Below are 17,142 nucleotides of genomic sequence, written 5' to 3'. Positions count from 1 at the left end.
CATTCAGGACCACTTCCTCTCCCTAACCTTTGAAGCTAACAAAGCACTAAGTTGCTTTATCTTTGTTTTTTCTATTTTGGAAGATTCTCTCCCCGTTGTTTCTTTCTGTGCGTCTCTCCCCTGCTAATGATCAGTACGGCGCTGTGCTTAAGAGCACAGACTTGAAGACCTACTGCTTGGATTCTCGCCTGGGCTCTATACCTTACTAGACCTTGGGAAAGTTATGCAACATTTCTATGCTTCAACTTCCTAATCTATAAAATAGGGAGAATAACTGTACCCACCAGTTGTTGTGAGGTTTAAATGAATCATTATATGAAAGCACTTAGAATTGGGAGTATACCAACCACCATGTAAGTGTTTGCTTTTATTATATTACCATTGCTTGCCTGGACTACTGAAACAGCCTATTAATTGATCTCCTGGCTGTAAATTCTAATCCACTCAAACCCCTTTCCCAAAATGAAACAAAAGGAATCTTTCTTTAAAAAAAAATCTGATTATGATTTTTTTTTGCAATTCCCTAAAATGACATTTTATTATTTTTATGATGCAGTACAGATTTCTTTTTTTATTAAAGATTTATCTACTTGAGAGAGAGAGAGAGGATGCAGGGAAGGAGCAGAGGGAGAGGGAGAGAGAAATTTAAGCAAACTCCACACTGAGTATGGAGCCCAACGCGAGGCTCGGTCTCATGACCCATGAGATTGTGACCTGTGCCGAAACCAAGAGTCAAACTTTTAACCAACTGTGCCACCCAGGCACCCCTGAAGTTCAGATTTCTTAACATGACCTTTACTTGGCCCTGAGTACCTCTCCAGCTCACTGTCTAACTACTCTGTTCCTCCTGGACATTCAACTCGTTCCCTCTAACACGTCTTGCTGACTCTAAACTTTGGGCTTTCAAGTACACCTGCACCTCTGCCGAGGCCACTCTTTACTTCCTCTTGCTTGGCCAAATCTTATTCATAGTTTAATTGCCACTAGAATGTATATGTGGGCAGGAGAAAGATCCAGAAGAGCTACCAATGTGATAGGAAGCAAGTAAAGAAAATTTATTAGGGAGGGAGAATGAACTATATCAAATGCTACTGCTAGATCAAGTTAAATCTGAAATGAGACTTGGTCATTGGATTTAGTAACATTTTTTCTTCAATAACTTACTAAAGGAGTTATCAGTATTTATAAAGTTGGAATTTTTATATATCATAGTAGGTTTTTCAAAGCAGAATATACACCCCTTGTGTATATTTAATTTAGGAATTTTACATTATAATAAAACTATATGTAACAATGAATTCCAAAACTCCGTACCATTCAATTGAGAATAGTCTCTGCATTGGGAAACCAGTGTAGATAACAAGCGGGGGTGGGGGGAGGGGAATTCAAATTAATTCAAATCCCATTGTATAGCAAAAGGTAATCATTGGTTCATAATGATTTTCTGCCTACACATTTCTCCAGGTATGACAAGTACATATCAACCGTTGTTGTAAGTAACTTATTACTCTAATTCTTTATTGTAAATGTACTTTATTTCAGAGCACATGTTCTTTTTGTGGCTGGACACCTCTTCTTTGTCTTCTGCAGCAAACCCAAGGATTGTCTCTGCCTTTAAGAAAAAAAAAATGCATTACCTGACAGCAGAGCTCTTATTTTAAATGTCAAACAAAATGAAATGAGTATAAAAATCCAGTCATTGCCATTAATGGAATAATATTCGTATGGTGGATATTTAAAGGGTTATGTAGTAAGAAATATGTGTACAGTTTGTGGTCAAAGAGACCAAATAACTATGGTTAATGTTTTTTCCTGTTTATTATAGTTCCTAATTAAAGGAATATTTAATAGGAAACGAAGATCAAGTCATCAAATATACCTTATCATTCTGAATACACCAAATATAGAGCTATTTTATAGTTTTATAAAATTTCACTTCTTGCTCCTCTTTCTCTAAATAGCATCAGCCAAATTTCCCTGATCTGAAAAAATATATATCTATATATATATATAATATATTATATATATAATATATATATCAATGTACTTTTTAAAAATGTGAAATATATCCTCTTGCTGGCTAACAGTTCTGCTTTTGATCATACTCTATAATTATAAACTGTATTATCCTTGACAAATCAGGCTATAATAATGTGTTCACTGTAGTTCTAACAAAAATCTTTTCAGCCATTGTCTCAATTCATCGGGTTTGTTGAGGTGGCATCGATCAAAATCAAGGCAAATAGAGAGAAATATATCACGTGGCTTATTTTTAGAAATGCACATGTGACAGAACTTAATATTTAAGAATTTAAATATGGCTCAAATATAATCTTGACTAGGCTACATCTTCAATAATGTTGAAACCAAACCATTTAAGAAAAGTATCTACTAATGTCTATCTTTAAAATTTTCTGAGAAAATCAGTATACAGTTCCCCTGGTTAAAAGCTACCCATTCCATCTTCTCTCGAACCCACTTCTTCTGCTGTGATTTAATTTTTTCTTTCTTGACCTTTACTCAGAGGAAACAGATGAAGTAGGAAATAACTGCTTACTGCCACTCATACAAAATCCCTGAAACGTATTTTGGCTTGTGACCTTTAAATTATGGGGATAAATAAAATGAATCACATCTCTTCTTATGGACCTGATCTGTGGGTCAAGATATGTTTGCTTTTCATCTGTATGAAAATGCTTTAGGCTGTGATTGCCATGGAATAGGTGAGGTCAGGTGAAGAATGGGCCGTTGCCAGTTGAGTCAGGCAGGAGACAAAATGATCATCTGAAATGGAATAGTTAAGAAGTGGGAGATGATTTGTGAGAGCGATGATAATTGCGGATGGTCCCTTGCCCTCTGTGGGTGGGGGACAGTGCGCGAAGATGCCTGACAGTAAAGGAAGAGCGGCATCTCCCGGGCTGGACACTGGGAGGAGCTAATGTGGGGGTGACAGATGGGTGCTTGAAGCTGAACGAAATGCCAAAGGAGGTCCCATGCCATTTCATCTCCCACTAAGAAGGGATTGGGGGTAAGCACCATTTTCACACTGAGGATGATTTTCCCAGTAAAAACTCATAGGCACTTTTAGAATTTCAACTGCCACTGCTTTTTGTTTGATAAATTGAGTTCTAGTCTTCCTTTCAAAAAATGTAAGTGTTCCATAAAGCCTAATGGTATTTACAGAAATATAAAAGTTGAGAATCTAACCAAGGTTATCCGGTGTTTGAAGTCAAGCATGATAATGTTTTCCTGTGAAATCCCTAGATCATTAACATTGCTTTAGTCAGCATTTAATAGGAAATGCATGCCAGTAAGATGAAAATTAATTTACAGTTGAATACTTTGGGTTAGGAGACAACTTGCCTGATTGCAGTTGTTTGAAACCGAGCATATTCTAAGCACATTGCCTGCTGCCTTTTCTTGGCTGCAGATATTGATGAGTGTGGGACCGGGAGGCATAGCTGTGCCAATGATACCATTTGCTTTAACTTGGATGGTGGATACGATTGCCGATGTCCTCATGGAAAGAACTGCACAGGGGACTGCGTCCATGATGGAAAAATTAAGCACAATGGTCAGATTTGGGTGTTGGAAAATGACCGGTGCTCTGTGTGTTCATGTCAGGTAGGTATAAATAAAACACTTTAATCATTTTTATTGGGATGTAATTTGCATATGTTTTAAATGTACAGCTTGATGAGCTTAGACAAATGAAATGCATCTACTTAATCGCTATCACAGTTAGCATAAAAGGACTTTTTCATCTGCTCATAATGTTGTCTCTGACCTTTCTTAGTTAATCCCATAGTGTCAGCCTGAAGGAAACACTGATTTGGGTGACTGTAGGTTAGATTTGTATTTTCTAGAGCTTTATATAGTAGATGGTACATATAGTACATACTTTTTTTTGGTTTGGCTTCTTTCTCTCAGCATTATGTTTTCAACATTCAGTTATATTAATTACATATGTCAGTAACCCATGCCTTTTTATTGCCGAATAGTATTCCATCCTGTGGAAATGCCACAATGTGTTTATCTGTCCATATGTTGACAAAGCTTTGTTGCTAACTATGCTAGTGTTTCCATAGTAACAGTATCATATTTGAATGAATGCAATATGAAGCCAGAGTGGACATACTTTGGCCTACGAGTAAAAATGATCTATTTAGTCTGTGTTTCAGTTTTAAAGGGATGTTCCACTTTAATTACTCAGTTGATTACAGAGACTTAAATTATAGTTAGATAAATAACACTCTGTATGAAGGACTCAATTATTATGAAAGAAATTGGTAACGGTTTGTACACAAACTTAAGGTCTAATATATTCCATAAACTTAACAGTAGGTAAAGCTTGTTGACTACTAACTACAAATACACATGCCCTCACACAAAACAAAATTTAGGTAGTATTCTGATTACTACACTAATAAACAAGTACATGTATATTTACATATACATTACCTATGTTTATGTATACATAGGATTGTGTAGTGGTTATTTCATACCGGTCATTTCTGGAAATTTGCTGGTCAAGCAGTGTTTGGAAAGGAAATTGGAAGTTCTCCAGCTTGGGTAATTTCTGTGTGTTAGCTACAAAATGTAACTTTAAATCTGTTACACTGATGTTCGTATATAGAGAAATGGAGGCTTTGGTAACTGCTTTCTTCTCATACAGAATGGATTCGTAATGTGTCGTCGGATGGTCTGTGACTGCGAGAATCCCACGGTTGATCTTTTTTGCTGCCCTGAATGTGACCCAAGGCTTAGTAGTCAGTGCCTCCATCAAAATGGGGAAACCTTATACAATAGTGGTGACACCTGGGTCCAGAACTGCCAACAGTGCCGCTGCTTGGTAAGTTTAGCTACATGAAGTACAGGGGGAGTTCAGGCCCAGAATCTAACGAGGAAGACAGTCTTGCCCTCCCACATCTGCCAGTTCTCAGCACCTACCTGGCTGTAGCGCCGGTGGTTACAAAAAATGAGCCCGGCTAGGATGACAAGATGGAGGGCATGCAGTCAGGACCTGTGAAGGCACAGCCGGGAGTAAATGTTGGACGGTATGTCGTGTGTATCCTTCCGGAGCTCAGAAGAAGAAAAGACTCTCCTAGAATCCCCAATCCCATTCAGCTTAGGTTTACTCACAGACTGTCGTAAGCGGAACAGTGGCATTCGTGAAAAATGTTCTACTTGTCCAAGTAGAACTTCTGTTAATCCATTTCTATCAGTCAGGCTCAGAGTTAAAAAAACAGAAACAAAAACAAAAAAACACACACACTTTTTTCCTTCTAAATATTTTTACCATCAATGCTATTCAAGTGGGCACCTTGTTTTACACGATATGGATTTGCAATAAATACTTACTGGAATATTAGAGTTGAATGTATATATTTACAAAACTTCTACTGGAAACAATAGGAAAAAAGAAAATAAAGACTTAATCAGGAAAACACCAATCTTTTTTCATTTGACCAAACTTCTTGTTTCTTTCGAATAGTGTAAATGAAAAGGAAAATTGGTCTATGTGTCTTTATAGAAGAAAGTTTCACAGATGCTACTTTTAAAGTCATGGCTAGTTTCCTTTCTATTTATGTGAGGATATTTTTAAGGCAATGCCTTTTTGTTGCTTCCTTTTTATACTTTAAACCCAAAAATCAATTGAAAGAACAAGGTCAGTTTCTGTGCCTGAAGGCTGCTTTCATCTCCAGGACCATGAGATTCAGAATTATAAAGAAAATAGGAAACAGGTGGGAGCTAAATTTTAAAAAGATCCAATTCACACAATTTTCCCAGATGGGATAAAGAAGCCTGAAATCAGTTCCTAGTTGTTTTTTTTTCCTCCAAAATCCCTAATCTGAGAAACATATAAATGAACAAAGAAAGCCTGCCAAATTCCCTTCATCTTTCAGTTAATTTCCTTGTAAATGGACATCTTTATACAGAAGGGAATAAATGAGAAGGTGTGGGGGGGAGATCAAAAGATGAAAAAAGCACCTACTATGCAAAAATTTAAGGAAAACCTTCTTCCATAGTAAATAATAATTCTCTGTCAGGGAAAAGATAGGAGCATGCAAATTTGATTGTTTTAAGGGAACAGGTTTTGCTCTTGTTCATTGTTCTTATTTAACCCTTGAACACTCTTAAAATTCAGCTGCAGTATAGACCTCAGCACTCTGATAGGACTTTTGTAGATTCCCTGCAAGATTCATGGCTTTGAAGGTGTGAGTATAAATATCCATCAAATAAACTGAGTATTCAGTAAACACTGTGCTCCCCCCTGCCTCCCTCCACACCCTCCCTTCCTCCCTCCTTGCCCTGGTGCATCTGCTTTCATTTCAGCAAGGGGAAGTTGACTGTTGGCCTCTGCCTTGCCCAGAGGTGGAATGTGAATTCAGTGTCCTCCCAGAGAATGAGTGCTGCCGGCGCTGTGTCACTGACCCTTGCCAGGCCGACACCATTCGTAATGACATCACCAAAACTTGCCTGGATGAGATGAACGTGGTTCGCTTCACTGGGTCCTCTTGGATCAAACATGGCACCGAGTGTACCCTCTGCCAGTGCAAGGTAAAGCCTATTAAATTCGGGCCAAGTAGGGAGCCCTTGGCCAGCTGTACCCAGGGCTCATCGATATTAATTTGCTTAACCTAGGCCAATGGGAAGTATTTTTTTTTTCCTATTTATTGTTGAAACAGAGGTGGGAGGAGGGCCACTCAGCTTTATTAGTGCCAAGGCTAACTGCCCTGTGCATCCTCAAGCATATTCAGGGAGAAGGAAATGCATTGATCAGAAACCAGAATGATCAGCTATTTATGTCACCAGAACAGAGTGAACCTACTTAAACTGCCCAAAAGTATCTAACTCTACACGTCTTTAAAAAAAAATCTACAACACAAACTGCATGTTTCTTCTTTCATGATGGAAGACAATATTATTTTACTGATTTTTATCTGGTCCTTTTATGAGGTCTGTAAGATATATCGACAAAGTAAATATATTACATTTTCCAAAGTGAAAATCAATATGGAAAAAATGGGCATATTTCTTGGTTTGTTGTGGTCAGTTACATTGGGTTGAAAAATTTAAGATCTGTTGTTTATTTTATTCCTGCAGTTGGAGAAAAATCATTATAAAGATTTTTCTTCTTATTCTCATAGGAAAATAGAGCATGTGCCTTTTACTTCAATGAGAACAAAAATACAGATAAGGTAGACGGTATATAGAGTTCATGGATACTGGCAAAGTTGAAAGCATTCTACTGGATTATTATTCCTACAAATGTTGATTTAGTGGTCACTCTATTTCATAGTCATAATTTTTGAATCAACACTAAAACTAAGTAAATAATCTTAAGGCTTAATAACAACAACACAGGAAAGCAAAGATTCAGATTTTTTCCAACATAACACAGCCAGGTATCTCTAACTCTGTTTTTTTAAGTGCTCAATTCCATGAATTTTTTTTTTCAATAGAGCAATTTAATTCAGATTCACTTAGCACAAATTCTTACTAGAGTGGCTTAACGTAACAGGACAAAGAAATAGAAAATGCTTTAAGCTTTGAGATACTATTATCTATTTCAAACCAAAATTTCTGTCTCTTTCAGTCAATGTAATTTTTGTCAATCAAGCAAAGCTTTTTGAGTGAACATTTACTGCGTTTTCTGAAAGTGCATTAGCAAATTTGAAAGTTACTACTACTGCTACTACTACTACGAAAGTGACTAATGTATATACGGTATTGCTTTAATGTACATTTAATAGGAGTACACTTAGCAATGCATATCTAGAAACTTCAGCATTAATGACCAATAGGGAAATACTTTCTGACATTTACTTACCAATTAAAGTTAAGCCCTTTTACACTCTTTTTTTAAAAAATATTTTAAAAGAAATCTCTACACCCAAAATGCAGCTCGAACTCACAACCCTGAAATCAGGAGTCACATGATCCACCAACTGAACAAGCCACGTGCCCCATATACACTCTTAATCTAACTAAGATTATTGTTCTGAGAAGTGACAGCAAAAATATATAGCAGGTGATAGGATGAAAAACACACAAATATGGCTCACACAGATATTTCCGGGAAAAAAAATGCATTCAATAATAGAAAAACATGAGGGTGTTTTCTGGGGTGAAGAGCATGAATACATTTGTCATTTACTGTCTTATAAACAAATAGTAGGATTTTTTGCCTCATGATAGGAATGTATTCCAGAAAGCGTATTTTAGAATTAAATTCATTTTTTTGTCAGATAAGTGCTGATTCTCAGAAGTTACTGTTTGATGCTGTTTCCCTTCCTAAGTATGAGTTATAAAAATATGTGCTATTTTACCGAATTTATCCCAAATACACATTTTTATTATGTTTATTTTGTGTTGTTTTCAAAATAAAATGGATGCAAAACAGGTACAGATATTGCATTGGAGGTGAGCATTTTCCACAATCTGGTGCTTTCAGAGCACCTTTTTACTTCTTATATCCCTGTCCTACTCTCCTATGAATTATTCATCCTAGTCAATAAATACATTGTGCCAGGTATTATGCTAGTACCAGGAGTGTAATGATAAGCAAAACAGATACAACTGTCCCTGGAAATTATTACCTAGTACATTATTGTCTAGAGCTGTGCTGTCCAGTATGGTAGTCAGTAGCCACATGTGGCTATTTAAATTAATTAAAATTAAATAAAATTAAAACTTCAATTTCTCAGTCACGCTGGCCACATTTTAACTGAACAATAGCTACATGTGGCTACTAGCTATCATATTAGACAGCACATATAAAGAATATTTCTATCATCACAGGATGTTCTGCTGGACAGCACTGATCTAGAGGTGAAGAACGCAGTGTCTAGAATCAGGCCACCTGGATTCAAAGCCTGATCAGCCATACTAGCAATGTGATCTCAAAGGATGTTCATTAATCTCTCTGTGGCTCAGCTTGCACACCTGAAAAATAAGAATAAAAATAGTACCTACCTAGGAATAGTTTCAGTACCTACATGAGAGGGTTGCTATAAGAATTAGGTGAGAAGATTCATAAAAAAGTTTCCTACACATTTCATGCACATTCAGAGTAAACACTCAATATTGGCTATTATTATTGTTGGTAATAGAGTAAATAGATAGTAATCAAGTCATGAAACAGATAAAGACAACATTCTAGATTGTGATGGATGCTCTGAAGGAAAGGAGCACTGTGCTAAAGGACTGTACAACATGTGTACCAATTATCTTCTGAGCAAATGACATTGAAGATAAGGATCTGAGGAATTCGGAATTAGCAGGGGGGAGTTTTTTAAGGATGTCTTCAGATTTAATTTGCTTAGGTTAAAAAAAAAAAAAAAGTGTTCCTCCATTCGGAGGTTAAACTCTTGAGTCAAAAGTGAATTACTAACGTTGTCTTTCCTAAATCTAAGAGAGACAATGAACCCTTTGATGGGTCAGAGTTCTTTTAGGCAGTTATGTTTTGAGCTTCAGGCAATAACTAGGGATGTGTCCAGTTGAGAAATGAATACGAAGGGAAGAGGAATTAGAAGGTCATTTCCTTTAATAAATAATTACCAAACAGACCATTTGGAAATTGGAAACCAGGGGCCTACTTTTAATTCCTGGGGAGACTCTAGATGTAATACTGAAATAATTGAGGTATATAGAAAATTACGGTTTTAAGGATGAAGCTCCTAACTTCCTAAACTTTACCTTCATCTATCTGACACAGCAGACTTAAAGTTTTGAAAGCAGGCTTCTGTACTAACATTAGAATAGATAACTAGATCTATTTATGGAAACAAATGCCCCATCAATGAGGACAGTAAAATGAAGACTTTCCTGTTTGATCAGGAGAGATTTTCAGATCAATAAAGGAAGAAAGGATTATTCTATATAGATTTGCAAACCAATAGAGGAAGAAAGGATTATTCTATATATATTGGAATGCCTGGGCAGCAATTTGAGGGCAGTAATTTTATATGTTATCATATATCAAAACAAATTCTACATGGAAGAAATGTTAGATACTAAAAATAAAAAGAAGATGTAATCAAATGTTAATCAACATTCTGGAAGGGAGATGCCTTTTCTAACTTAAAAGTGATAAAGTATACCTCAAAGAAAATTTAGAGCGTCTATAGATAAATAAAATTAGCAAAATAAGAAGTCACAACTAGAGGTTGGAAAAATGTTCTTCCAGAAGATATGATTTCTTTGTTAAATTAAAAACATATAAAAGTTAACAAGAAAAAGCATTATTCTTCCATAAATAAATCAACAAAGAATGAATAAACAATTTACTTAAAAAATGCAGCTATTAAAAAAAAGAGGAAATTATTCAACCTTTAAACAATTAAAACTCTAATGTAAACTAACATAATGAATTATTATTTTCACATACTACAATAAAAAAATCTCACAGTAATTTCCAGTCCTGACAGAGATGTGCTGGAACTATAACTCTTATGAATTGTTAGTGACATTGAAAAACACATGTCAACAGCCACAAATACACCTCTTTGCCTACTCCCCATCCCAACTCAAAACATCTTTTGTCATATTAACCACAGGTCTGAGAATATAACCTAAAGAAATACTCTAAAATATGGAAGGTGCTATAGGCATGACAATATTCACCTCAATATTATCTGTCATACAAAGTCAAGGAAGAAACCAAGGTGTTCAAAAAATAAAAAATAGTTAAATAAGTTCTAGTAATTCTTTATGATGCAATATATCATAATTACATAATTATATATAATTATATGATTATATTATTCAGCCATTGAAAAAAAGGCTTAAAATAAAACCTACACTAAAAATATAATATATAGTTACATAGACACTTAAATTGCAAGATTGAAAATAAAAGAGTACGAAAATGAATTCTATGAAGACATACTATAATACTGATGATAGTGGGATGTTTAAAAATATATTATTTATAAATACATCTGTATAATCTGTATAATTTGTAAGATTAATATATTAATTATACAGTAAATTAATAAATGAATAAAAACTAAATATATTGAATATAAATAACATTAAAATATATTATGCATGTATCATATATAAATATATTAACTGAAAATTAAAAGTCAGCTGTCTTGTAATTTTGATTTGAGTTTAGCAAAAAAATAGTGACAATGACTTTTTTAAAAACTTTTTAAAAACATAGAATAAATATAGCCAGAAATAACAGGGTGTTAAGGAAACTTACTGTGTACTATGTAAAAACAACTAGTTTTTATAATTCATTATAATAGCAGGTCGTTACTATTCCTAGTAATCAGACTAAGTTTCAGTGGATCCCCTTTTATTTTAGTTTTTATCAAGGTAATATTAACTATAGTGAAATGAGTCTTATAAATCAAAATATAGAATATTTCCAACGCTTGAGTGAATACCTTTTTTCCCCCTTCCAGGCAATACCAACTTACCATAGCAAACTTCAATTTGATTTCATTGTAATAGATTTATTTTGCTTTTTAAAAATTTCATATAAATGGAATCACCCAGGATGTACTCTTTTATGTCTTTTGGTAAATTAATCATTTTATCATTATGTAATGTCCTCCTTTTATCTAGCAAGCCTTCTAGACTTGAAGTTAATTTTTTTCACATATTCATTTTGATTTGATCCATCTACTTTCAACCCATTTACTTTCAACCCATCTATGGTTTTATATTCAAATGGCATGTTTTATAGATATTGTACACTTAGTTCTTATTTTGCTATCCAGTATGACAGTCTCTGTCTTTTATTTGAAGTGTTTGGTCCGTTTTTTTTACAATTTACCTTTGTATTACATTACATAATGTAATTTTTTGGCATTGGTGGATATAGGGCTACCATTTTGCCGTTTGTTTTATTTTTGTCCTATTTTTCATATTCCTATTCCTCCATTTCTTCCTTCTTTCTGTTTAACTTTTTATATTATTTAAATTTAATTGTTCTTTTGGATTTTTAACTATAACTTTTTTTAAAAAAGGTTTTATTTATTTGTTTGACAGAGAGAAAGAGCACAAGCGTGGGGGGGGGGGCAGTAGGCAGAGGGAGGGGAGAAAAAGGCTCCCCGCTGAGCAAAGAGCCCAATACTGGGCTTGAAGCCAAGACCCCGGGATCATGACCTAAGCCCAAGGCAGTTGCTTAACCAACTGCGCCATCCAGGCGCCCCTTAACTGAAACTTTTTATATTAGTATTTTAGTTGCTGATCTAGAGATTATAATATATAGCATTAATTTATTACAATATAATAAGACTTAATATTATACTACTTTACATAAAATATAAGAACTTCAGCATAATAGAATTCCATCCCCCTTAGTCTTTGAGCTATAATAATCATGTATTTTATAACTATGTAAGCTATAAACCCTAAAATTCCTTGTTACTATTTTTGCTTTAATCAGCCAAATATCTCTTAAGGAAGTTAAGGGAAGAAGAAATGCTGTATTTCATATTTATCCACATATATGCCATTTCTAGTGTTCATTTCTTCTCACATATTTGAGTCTCCATCTGGTATCACTTCCCTTCCGTTTTAACTTCCTTTAGCATTTTCCATATTGTAGATCCATTGGTTAACAGATCTCTCAAGTTCCATTTATCTGAAATTATCTTTATTTTTAAAGGATATTTTTATTTAATATAGCATTTTGGATTCACAGATACAAATCTGTGACTTTAAAGGTGATACTCTGTTGTGTTCATGGCTCTATTGTTTCTGATGAGGATTCAGCTATCATTTTAAATTTTGTTCTCCTGTATAAAGTATGTCTTTTCCCCCCTCTGTTTCCTTTCACAATTCTCTATCTTTGATTTTTAGAAGTTTGACTGTGATACACTTAGATGTGATATTTTGTTTGACTTTATTCTTTGATGTTTGCTGGGTTTTTTAAGTAAGTTGGTGCTGTTGTTGTTGTTGTTGTTTTCCAAGAAATTTGATAAAATTTTGACCATGGTTTCTTCAAATATTTTCAAGTATTTTCTCTGCAATTTCCTCCCTCCTATTCTTCTGGGACTATGATTACTCATATGTTATATGGCTTAATACTATCCTGAAGGTCACTGAAGCTCTATTTTTATATCAGTCTTTTTTCTCTTTGTTTTACATTGGATAATTTCTATTTTTTGTTATACATTTACTGTTCCTTCTGCCATGTCTAATCTGCTATTAAACCTATCCAATGAATTTTTCATTTCAAATACTGTAATTTTCATTCCAAAATTTCCACTTAATTCTACTTATAGTTTTATTTATCTGCTGAGATTTACCATCTATTTTTTTTTTATTTCAAACATATTTAAAATAGATACTTTCCAGTTCTTCTCTGCTAATTATTCCATCTGGATTATCTTTGAGTCATTTCTATTCATTACTTTTTCTCTTGATTAGGAGTCACCTTTTCTTGTCGTTCTTTGCATATCTAATACTTTTTATGGCGTATTGGATATCATGGATGATATATGGCACAGACCCTATGTTCTGTTAGCTTCCTCTGAAGACTGTTTGTTCTAGCAGTTGGCAAATTACTGGCCTATCACCTTGCACTTAAGAAAGCTTCATTTTACTCTGGTTCGGTGGGTCTATTCAAGATTTACCCTTAGTTCTAGGTTAAGTCCCTTAATCTTGAGACATTGTTTTACTCCTAATCATGGCCCTTTTGGGCTTTCAATGAAAAGCCTGAATTTTTTTTAATCAATCCTTCCTAACTTGGAAGGACACAGATTTTAAACACTGCTACCCACAGTAAGCAGCATTTGAAATCCCTGCCCAGATCTTTCAACCTTCAAGCTGTAAGTCATTAGCTCTTTACTTTCTTCTGTAATTCAAAGACCAACCAAGGATTTGCGGGGAGTTTATATGCTGATTCACTCCCTCCTTTCTAGATATTTCCCTCTGAATTTACAACCACTCTGGCAGCCCTAAAAGTTGTCCTCTGACGTCGAGGCCTATCAGAGGGTATCTTTCTGCCTGAGTTACAGTTAGCCTAAGTTGCACAGACTACAGAGTGCCCTCAGGGGGAATGCCAAGTAAAAATAAATCTCACACAACACATTTCCTTTCTTTTACAGATTGAAACCTTTCCAGTGTCTGCCTGCCCTTGGTCACTATCTATTGCTTTCAAATAGTCATTTTTTCTATTTTGTCCAGACCCTTCATAGCTATCTATGGAAAGGTTAGTTTTATATAAGCAACTATGCCATTACTGAAACTGGAACTCCAATAGGATATCTTATTATTCATTCGTGTATGAACTATGTTTCCCTAATTGAGGAGTTTCCAATGGTATATGATTTATAGAGCATTTATCTTATTGTAACAGAAAATATGGATATGGAATAAGAAAAACATTCCTGGAAGATTTTGGAAAATACACAGTCCCTTCCTAAAACATACTCATGGGAACCATAATAATGATTTTTCCACCCATAGGGTTCTAATGCTAGCTTTACATACTGAATGGTAGAAAGCTCCAGAAATTCCCTCACTTTCTGCTCAAAAGCCATACAATTTGAGGAACTGATACTCTCAGGAACTGGCACATCCCTTATATCATCAGGTGACTGGACTGGGAAAGATGATGTAATGGTTATGGTTAGGAAACCTGCCTCTGAACATGATGACAAATCTTTAAAATGCCACTAGAGATCCGAGAGATGCTGAGACTTTCTCTTGCTGTCAGAATAAGAACTCTGCTTCAGAAAAATTAAGAACAGAAGAGTATTAGCTTACATCGATAATACTCTTCTTGGAAATGGACTAGTTTTCCCTTCATTTGGTGTACTTCAAAAAAGTTTAAAGTATCAAAATCTTTTGTCTTATAGAACAGATACTTTGATTTTATCCTAAAAGTGTAATACACTTTTAAATCATCTAAAGTCACTTATCGGAGAGGAAATATCAAATAGAGGATGGTTTTTAGAGTCAGACTAACCTGAATTTTAATCCCTGCTCTACCATTGTTAGCTGTGTGATTTTGGACATGATATTTAAGCTTTCTGATCTTCAGTTTCTGAATCTAGAAAGTGTGACTATTAATGGTGACCCACTGGGAATGCTGTGAGGTTGAAATTAGATGATGTATTTAAAGTGCCTAGCAAAGTGCTGACACAGAGTATGCACTCAAGAAGTAGAAGGATATTATCATCTTATGATTGTAGTAACGATATTAACATAAACATCATTATCAGTTAGCTGGTTGAAGAAAGTAAGAGTGCGAGGAATCAAAGGGTAAGATTTTTTTTCTTTTTTGTAATGTGCCGTATTATTTTGGTATTTTATTCAAAAAACTAATTATGTGTATCTGGCCCTTCCCTGCTATTATTCCTACTTCATCTCTACACTGTTTTCTTCACCAACTCAAAATTCTCACCCAGACCTTTTTTTCAGCTTCTTAACTAAACAAAACTGTTTTCATCTCAAAGCCTTTACTCATTCTGTTCCCTGTACTTTTGGCCAACCTGCACGTTACACTGAGGTCTTGGTTTAAATATCACTTCTACAGAGAAGTCTACCCTGACCACCTAATCTAAGTAGCCAGTCTTTTTTTATTATTATTTTTTAAAGATTTTATTTATTTACTTTGCGAAGGAGACAGAGAGCATGAGGAGGGGGAGGGACAGAGGGAGAAGCAGATGCCCTGCTGAGCAGGGAGCCCAATGCGGGACTCGATCCCAGGACTCTGCGATCATGGCCTGAGCAGAAGGCAGATGCTTAACCGACTGAGCCACGCAGGTGCCCCAGCTAGTCTTTTATTAGTCTCCTGACACCACCTAGTTTATTTCTTTTTTAGCACTTCTCACAATTTTTGATTATATGTTTGCCTGGTATTCATTAGTTTCCTGCCCCCCCCCCAAACTGTAACCACTACCCTATGAGGGTAGTGACCATGTCTGCTTATTCATCAGTATCCCTAGGGCTCAATATACTCAATTTATATTTTGTGGATGAATAATTAAGAGAACAAATGTGACCTAAGAAGGTGCCATGTGGTAAATAAAGCTTGTCTATGATTTGCCACAAGTAACTGGGCATAATTGGTTCTGCAGTAGCAGAGACATGAGAAGTGACTGGGCTGTTGAACTTGCAGGGCTGCATAAATAACAAGCCCCAGTTAGATTTATGTGCACCAATCAATAAGTGTGAGTATTTACTAATGGCTTAACAGCGTATACCATCCTTTTCTTTCCTCTTTTTTCTTCTCTAGAATGGCCACATCTGTTGCTCAGTGGATCCACAGTGCCTTCAGGAACTGTGAAGTTAACGGTCTCACGGGAGATTTCTGTTTAAAGAATGTTCCTTCATTAAAAAGACCAAAAAAAAAAAAAAGTTAAAACTTAAAGTGGATGATTTGTGGGCAGCTAAGTGCAGCTTTGTTAATAGCTGAGTGAACATTCAATTATGAAATTTGTGAAGCTTGAGAAAATCACTAAAGGAAAATTCTTGGGGCAAAACGAGACCAGAATTCTGCTTCTACTGTGTCTGACATCACCGTGGTAGAAGAATGGGTGTAGCATACACACCATGACATCATGACCCCTGGATATAAAGCCTGAGCCCATCAGAGCTTTGAAAGCCTCCAGCTTCACTGGTGCAGAAAATTTTTCTCTAGATCAGAATCTTCACGAATCAGTTAGGTTCCTCACTGCAAAAAATAAATAAATAAAAAGCAAGGCAGTGAATGAATTATATTTTCAGAAGCAAAGCAAAAAAGCTATAATGTGTTATGTACAGTATACACTCCGAAAAGAAATCTGAAACAAGTTATTGTAATGATAAAAATAATGCACAGGCATGGTTACTTAATATTTTCTAACAGGAAAGGTCATCCCTATTTCCTTGTTTTACTGCACTTAATATTATTTGGTTGGATTTGTTCAGTATAAGCTCGTTCTTGTGCAAAATTAAATAAATATTTCTCTTACCTTATAATGTGTTCAAGTGTCTTGTTCAATGTATTCCTTTTCCCATAGATGCCTCAATATACAAATTGCTTCCTAGTTCTGCTGATGAAAAACTCCCACCATGCTATTTCCAAATTGAATGGTGATTTTCACTAAATTATATGTGTAAGTGGGGACTGTGATGGGTACCTTCATTCTGCCTCTCGAGATCCTGTCAGTCACCTTTTCTACCCTG

At 35.2% G+C, this 17,142-nt stretch overlaps 1 protein-coding gene across 1 annotated transcript in view; it reads left to right on the top strand.

The window, feature by feature from the left end:
- NELL2 (neural EGFL like 2) overlaps nt 1–16,788 on the top strand; it is a 316,526-nt gene extending 299,738 nt beyond the window's left edge. The window contains exons 17-20 of the mRNA XM_045801231.2: nt 3,431–3,624; nt 4,676–4,852; nt 6,337–6,561; nt 16,211–16,788. Coding sequence (XP_045657187.2) covers nt 3,431–3,624; nt 4,676–4,852; nt 6,337–6,561; nt 16,211–16,261 — 647 coding nt within the window. The 3' untranslated portion in view covers nt 16,262–16,788. The remainder of the gene's footprint in view (nt 1–3,430; nt 3,625–4,675; nt 4,853–6,336; nt 6,562–16,210) is intronic.
- The last annotated feature ends 354 nt before the right edge of the window (nt 16,789–17,142 follow it).

The sequence above is a fragment of the Ursus americanus genome, chromosome 25, assembly GCF_024610735.1.
Source record: "Ursus americanus isolate L20-20 chromosome 25, mUrsAme1.1.p, whole genome shotgun sequence".
Classification (NCBI taxonomy): domain Eukaryota; kingdom Metazoa; phylum Chordata; class Mammalia; order Carnivora; family Ursidae; genus Ursus; species Ursus americanus.
Note: the sequence above shows the minus strand (reverse complement) of the source record. Positions and strands in the feature narration are given on the sequence as shown.